The sequence below is a fragment of the Astatotilapia calliptera genome, chromosome 22 (genome assembly GCF_964374335.1).
Source record: "Astatotilapia calliptera chromosome 22, fAstCal68.1, whole genome shotgun sequence".
NCBI classification, from domain to species: Eukaryota; Metazoa; Chordata; class Actinopteri; order Cichliformes; family Cichlidae; genus Astatotilapia; species Astatotilapia calliptera.
Window position 1 is genome coordinate 14394485 of NC_137442.1, and position 6887 is coordinate 14401371.

At 40.0% G+C, this 6887-nt stretch overlaps 1 protein-coding gene across 1 annotated transcript; it reads right to left on the reverse strand.

The window, feature by feature from the left end:
• Positions 1 to 277: 277 nt before the first annotated feature.
• On the reverse strand, positions 278 to 5798 carry LOC113015359 (hepatoma-derived growth factor). Its single transcript, XM_026157376.2, has 6 exons — positions 5360 to 5798; positions 3512 to 3588; positions 3225 to 3363; positions 1920 to 2078; positions 1671 to 1850; positions 278 to 476 (listed from the first exon to the last, which is right to left on the reverse strand). Exons 1-6 carry the CDS (start codon positions 5444 to 5446, stop codon positions 456 to 458), a joined length of 663 nt encoding a protein of 220 aa, XP_026013161.1. The 5' UTR covers positions 5447 to 5798; the 3' UTR covers positions 278 to 455.
• Positions 5799 to 6887: the final 1089 nt, after the last annotated feature.

Below are 6887 nucleotides of genomic sequence, written 5' to 3' on the forward strand. Positions count from 1 at the left end.
GGGAGCATTTGTCAAATAAATGTTTTTTTCCTTGTGATTTTAATGTTTGTTTGTTTCTTAAATTTACCATATATTCAGTGTTTATCCCCTCTAAGCTGAAAAATGTTTTGACACCTAGCATTCAGTCGTTGTAATTGCACTTAGAAATAAAAAATATATACACACCAAAATCCCATTTATAAATGAGCCCTAAAGTGCTCAATTCAATTGTTTTGAAATCAGATTAGCAAACTTTTTCTTTCTGGGATATATGATATCCCAAAAAATGGCAAATGAGTATTTGTTTGTCTCTCAATACAAACATTTAGGTTGTTTTGTTTTTTTTATTTATTTGTTTGTTTTAAAATTCTCTTATTAATTAAACGGCTGAAATCTGGCATCCTGCAGGTAATTGTGTTGATGCTTAAATTCCAGAGAAAAGCGTCAAGGGTTCGTGGTTTTCTTCTGAGTCGATGTTAAGCGCTGTCTGTCGCAGGCTGTGGGAACAAGAGGGAAAAGCAATTAAAGAATTTATTTCATTTTATTTTCATCCACCGCCTGAAATTCAAAAAGACGTGGGGAATGTACTTTTTATATTACTGATACATCAAGTTTATTTAAAATACATGATGGTAAGCACTGGCTTTTTACATTAATAATTTTTTTGTGTGTAGACAGTTTCCTTAACTAATTTTCAGAAGTTTCAGAACTTGTCCACATGTTTAAAAAACAAACAAAACCCCCCAAAACAACAATACACTATATGGACAAAAGTGCTGTTCCACCAAAACAGTAAACCTACAGCAGCTTCTGGGCAACAAAGCTCCCAGTGCAAGGGTTTTGTGCTGATGTTAACGCCAGAGGAGGTTTAATCTCTGAAGTTAGTGAATCAGCAGAGCGTTTTATGCACTCCACATTCAGCAATCTGCTCTCCATCTTCACATGACTTAGCTGCTGTGATTCTTAAACACTTTCACTTTGCACTTATACAACTTACAGTTGATTGCAGAATATCCAGAGAGGAGGAAATTTCACAAATTGACTTGTTGAAATAGTGACATCCTATTACAGTACCACACTAATTCAGTGATATCTTTAGAATGAGCCATTCTTTAACAAATGTTTGCAAAAGCAGACTGCATGACTAGGACATTGACTTTATGCACTTATGGCAGTTGGACTGAAAACACCTGAACAGTGTTCCAATACTTTCAAAAGTACGTAAAATGAGGAAGAAGGCACATGTTGACTTCTTCCTTGTCCACGTGTAAATGCAGAAACTGGCTTTTACTGCTATATAACAGCGTTTACATGTGGACAAAAGGCCACAACACATGGAAACAGCTACGTTTTCATGTGGAATGGCTTCTAGTTTTGCTGGTGTTTTGGTGGCTTCAGAAAAGTTTCCATCTTTGTCCATTAAACACCTGCCAAAACAGACAAACTTGTTGAATTATTAGTATTCTACTTTGTTTTTTCGTTGTTAATTTATTTTGATTCAGATGGTCTGATGAAGGCCAGGTATGTTCAGGTAAAATTGAACTGCTGACACATTTTCTTGGCCGAGCACCTGCCCCACTTTTTGATGTGAATATGCATGTATTTTTCCTCTCTTATGAAAAAGAAAACTCACCACGAGTTCATTTTAAGGGATGTTTCCCAGGTAACCAAAACGAATAAGAGGGTTTTACCTTCTCTGCTGTTTGCTGGCCCCCTGCTGGAGCATTTTCCTGGGCCTCTGGTTTCGACTCACTAGGAGCAGTCGCCTTGGGTCCAGCCACATCGTTGAGCTTGGGCTCCACGTTAGACTGGTTGCCGTCTACTTTAGAATCACCTTCCGCTTCTGAATCCTTTGGCCGCTTCGGAGAGGTCTATAAAAGTTTGATAAGCATCAGACGGCTTTACAGTGAACTTGGACTGTGAGTCAGGTTTAACCTCACCTCTGTGGACTCCTCTGCTTTTCGTTTGTTTCCTCCCCTCTCATTTTTCTCGTCAATGACCAGGGCTCCTTCGTCCTCGTCACTACTGCCTTCTGCATCTGCTTTTTCTGAACTGCCCGTATCTCCTGCTCCTTCTGATGTGTTGTCCTTCTTCGATGACTACAGGCAAAGAGTTGCACATTAGTGAAACATGGGGAAACTAAGTCTAGATCTACCCATCAATGGCGAGGTGTGACAGTATCACTAGTGACGTAGTAGAGGTTAAACTTCCAGATAAACAGCTGAGTGAGCTTTGAGAGTAACTGATAAATGGTTACATTACATAGTTTGTCCAGCAGAGTGTGCTCTGATCAGAGTCATTACAGTTTTGTATTTTCAGTTGTGCTTTCAACTCAATGTGGTTTCAGTTCATTTTCAATGAGATTTAGTTGCTGTTTAGTTTTATTGTTTAATTTTAGCAGTTCTTTTTATTACTTTCAGTGCTAGTTTTAGTTTACTATAGCATGGGTGTATTTGGGTATTTGTCAGATTGTAAAATTTAATAGGTTTAAACCACCACAGTAATACATAATATTAAAAATCCCTGAGACATTCCAGTCTCAATGAACAGTTGCACCAGAGCCTGTTTGTGCTTGCTGAGAGGACATATTTCAGATTAAAATTAAAAGATATTTTCTCTGTACAAAGCTATTTCAGTAATTATGCACATAACATTGTTTCACTTTTCATTTATGATATTTTTTCACACCCACTTTTAGTTTGGCTTTAGTTACTTATAATAATCTTTGCTCTCACCCATCTCTGTAGCAGTCCTTCTTCCCAAATTACTTCTGGAAACTGTTTACATGTTGAAAATAAATTCAGCAAACCAAAACAAAGCAGCAAATGTGGCCGCTGAAAAGGCGGTGGTGTAGAATCAAACCAGCTCTTTATGTTTCAAGCCAGTTTAGAAAAACATCCCGCTTATGCTATTTCCCCCTTTCAATATTCTCTCACACAGTACAAACCACAAACCACAACTTGTGCTGCTGCTTGCTCGTCTTTGCCACTCATTGGGCAGAGCAGACAGAGGTGCGCCTTTGGCTCTCCCGCCAAAGGCGCACTTACAGGTCACAACTGGCAAACCCTTGTTCACAAAGTCACTGGATTTGTGGGCTATAAAGTCGATAATCACCAAATTGGCAACAATTAGATGAGCTGAAGTGTGATAATCACTGGTATGAATCAGCAGGTGTTCAAGCTAAAATAGGATACATCAATAAACACAGTGTAAATCTAACCTCAGTGGCCTTCATATCTACTTACCTCGTAGCCTTCATGCGTGACCGTGGGGTTGTTCTCAATCTCCCAGAGTCCCTCAGCAAATCCTTTCCTCTTGTTTGCTTTTCCAAACTTCTCCTTGCATTCATCATATGGGGACAAATCCTTGGCCCCCAGGAAGGCCCTACAACAGTCAGTTATTACTTTTTTAAAATAAAATATGTACACACCCCTTTTTTAAAAAAGGTTTTGACAAATGATCCAAGTTTCTTCCCATTTTGCATCCACGTGAAAAAATTAAAAAGTGACAACATTAATGGAAAAATACTCACGTCTCATGTGTTCCAAAAAAGAACACTTGGTACTTGTTTGAAGGCGACTTTACAGCTCCTTCGGGTAACTCGTCAATCTGTGAATTAGCAACACAGTTGTTTTAAAAGGAAAGCTGGTAAAAAAACCAACTCAATACTTTAATAAATACTAAAATTATTCTAAAGTTAAACAATAGGCAAAAGAGTTAGGTCATTTCTCTATAAAACCACAAATACAAACAATAGTAATACTACTACACAAATGTATTTCATCATAAAATAATGCACCGTATATAAGAGTGGAAAACTTGTGCAAATGATGCCTTTAGGTTAGATCCTGGATAAATACTCCAAATAATTCATTATGAAGAAACAGTTTAAACAGTAAAGCTAAATTAGGTTCAAAGACCTGCAAATTCTTGTACAGTACTAAATAACAAGCAGTTTTTGAAATATATTACACACCTTGATGCACCCACAAACTCCCTGGTGAAAGTTTTACTGTTTACCATCTTTCAGCACAGTGTTTGGCTCGGACATGCCAATTTTTTTTTTTTACATGCTTTTAAATTAGCACAGCACTACGCAGCGGCACAGGTAATCACTCTTATGATAGACAATCGTGGCGTGGCTCTGCCTCTGCCACACAGGCCTTTTGGCATCCCCAGATAGGACTACTGTGTCAGGATAGGTGGGGCAGGGCTGTTGACATGAGACAGGGGTGATAAGACCGAGAAAAAGGAGGGAAGATGCAGAGATCAAAACAGATACTAGGTGGTGTAGTGCAGATTATAGAGCATTTCTTTTTATATATTTATTCTTTAAATGAATGAACAGTGATTTTTTTTTAAAGCAGGTAGACATAGTTAGTTGACTTTTATGAATGGCTGCAACACCAAAGGGCAGAAACACTGACTGAAAACTGCAATCTAAGTTTTCCTTTTCAACTGCACAAGACAGATGTGGCTGATGGGATTACATGCTGCTTCGCTTTTACATTTTCCTGCTTCAGCTGTAAAACAGCATGCACAGAACTAACGTATTGGTTGCAGTAATCATCTTTTTTATTTATTTGGTATAAAGCATGACTTAAAAATGCTCCAAGAGCAGCTTTTCCCTTCATTTTCTCACTTTTTTCTTTTGAATGACAAGGAAAATGCCGACCGCAGTGCCAGTTAGACATTACGTTATAGTCTTACGTGACTATTTTTATTACCATGGAGCATTTTTTTTAACGTAATGGAACTAATTTCGACTTTACGAGTTGCTATCTCTCGAAACGTTTGGGCAGGCGTGTTTACAAAGTACCACAGCATTTGGCTTCACAAGTAGCCATTAGTCTGTAAAGCAACAGTTAAAAAGAAAAAGGGGGCAGTTTGAACTTATATTTAGCGAGCTGCTAACTCACAAAGTGGCTTAGTAGCAGCCCACCGTTGCAGCGAAGCACACGTTAACGCTGCGTACGACATGACCGTTAACTAGTAATCAATGCTGTGTTACCACAGTGCTGGTTTTAACCGTTACAGCTCAAAGTTAGCCTTACAAGGCCCCTAGGGACGAAAAAGACCAGCACACTAAAGGCGGCAAAGAGCAACTGGCAAAAACATTAATATTTTGTTAGCCCGGGAGGTTAAAGAGGTGTCTACTCTGCGATGAATCTCCAGAAAGAAATTCGCAGTGGTTTACAGTAGGCTAGCTGTATGTATGTGGATGGTCGGCACCGCCGCGCTAGGCTAACTCGTGGAGCTAGCGGCTGTTACAGGCCTCGCAGGTAAACAAGTGATTGGAGCCGAGCGGCTAAGGCGCAACGAGATGAAAACCAAACCCCTACGCTGGAAATGAGATATTCAACGACGAGCGCTTACTTACCCTTGCAGGCCAGTGTGGATAGCCCTTCATCTTAGCAAACACAAGATCTCCGGGTTTGTATTCCTTTTGCCTGTTGGACCTCGGCATGTTGAAAATGTAAGATGTAAATATGTGCGTGTGTAACTAATGTGGTAAACTATCCGTAGTGGTCAAAAACACCTGCAGCAAGCAAGCCAGGCAGGCGACGGTTTGTTATCCAGAATAAAATCAACCCGCGGAGACACGGCGGGTAACGCACTTTTGCCACGACGTGGGGCAAATATACAGATGTGGTCTGAATAGTGTCACAGTTGCTATGACTAAACGCGGTAGTGTAACTATCTCGTATTAGCGCTTTCCCACAAGCCGCTGGCTCGTCCCTCGGACTATTTGGGTTTGAAATTGAAACCCGCTTCCCTTTGCAGACGCGCCCCCTGTACCTGAAGCGGCACAGCGCCCCTGCTGACCGAAGCACCACAGTAATTAACGCACCTAAAAGCAACGCCGACCACTTTATTAGGTACAGCTGCTCGTTAGCGCAGATATTTAATCAGCCAATCACATAACAGCAACAGCTGACTAAAAGACAAGAAGCTGAGCTGGAGGAGCTCAGCACATCAGAGGGACAGCTCATGTTGAGCATTTTGGAGACAAAGTTAGAGAAGCAAGCGTGAGATGGTTTGCACATGTGAAGATGAGGGCTGCTAGATATACTGGACTAAACATTTGGAATTTGGAGCTGCCAGGCAGGAGGAAAAGAGGGACACCTCAGAGGAGCTTCACTGATGTAGTGAAGGTGGACATACAGAGGGTAGGCAGGATAGAGGAGGATATAAGAAACAGGGTGAGAAGGAGACAGGTGATCAGCTGTGAGAACCCAAAGGGAGCAGCCAAAAGAAGAAGGGCTTGTCTGAATATTTCAGAAAAAGCCGATATCCCGTAATTTTCCTATACAAACATCTCTATGGTTTACAGACAATGGTCTGAAGGAGAACAAATATCCAGTGAATGGCGCTTCTCTGGATAGAAATGCTTTCAGCTGATAAGATTGCAATAGAATCTCAAATAACTACTTGTTACAGCTGAGGTATGCAGAAGAGCATCTCTGAATGAACAGCAACCTTAAAGCAGATGGGCTATAGCAGCACCTATACTGGGTGGAAAACTGAGACTACAATTCAGACTTCACCAAAAGGTCTTTAAAAAGGCCATGCTTTACAACCTGAGGAACTTAACTAAGAGTTAAATATCTGGTTAAAAACAAGTACAAATGTCCAAGATAATTAGTAGTAAGTAATGATGGGTAACTTAATTATTTTTCTTACTCAACCAGATTGAGGGGGTTTCCTATGTATTGACATTTTCAATTGTCCACCAAGGAGGTTTTGGCTTTCGAAAAACAACACACCCACTAGGACTGTGATTTTTAACAAGTGGGCTTTAACAAAGGCTTAAAGTAACCAGGAAATTTTACAAACTTTTGCTAAATTAGATAACACAGGCACTCCAACAGGCTCTAAATTCTAAACTAGTTAAAATAATTACTTAA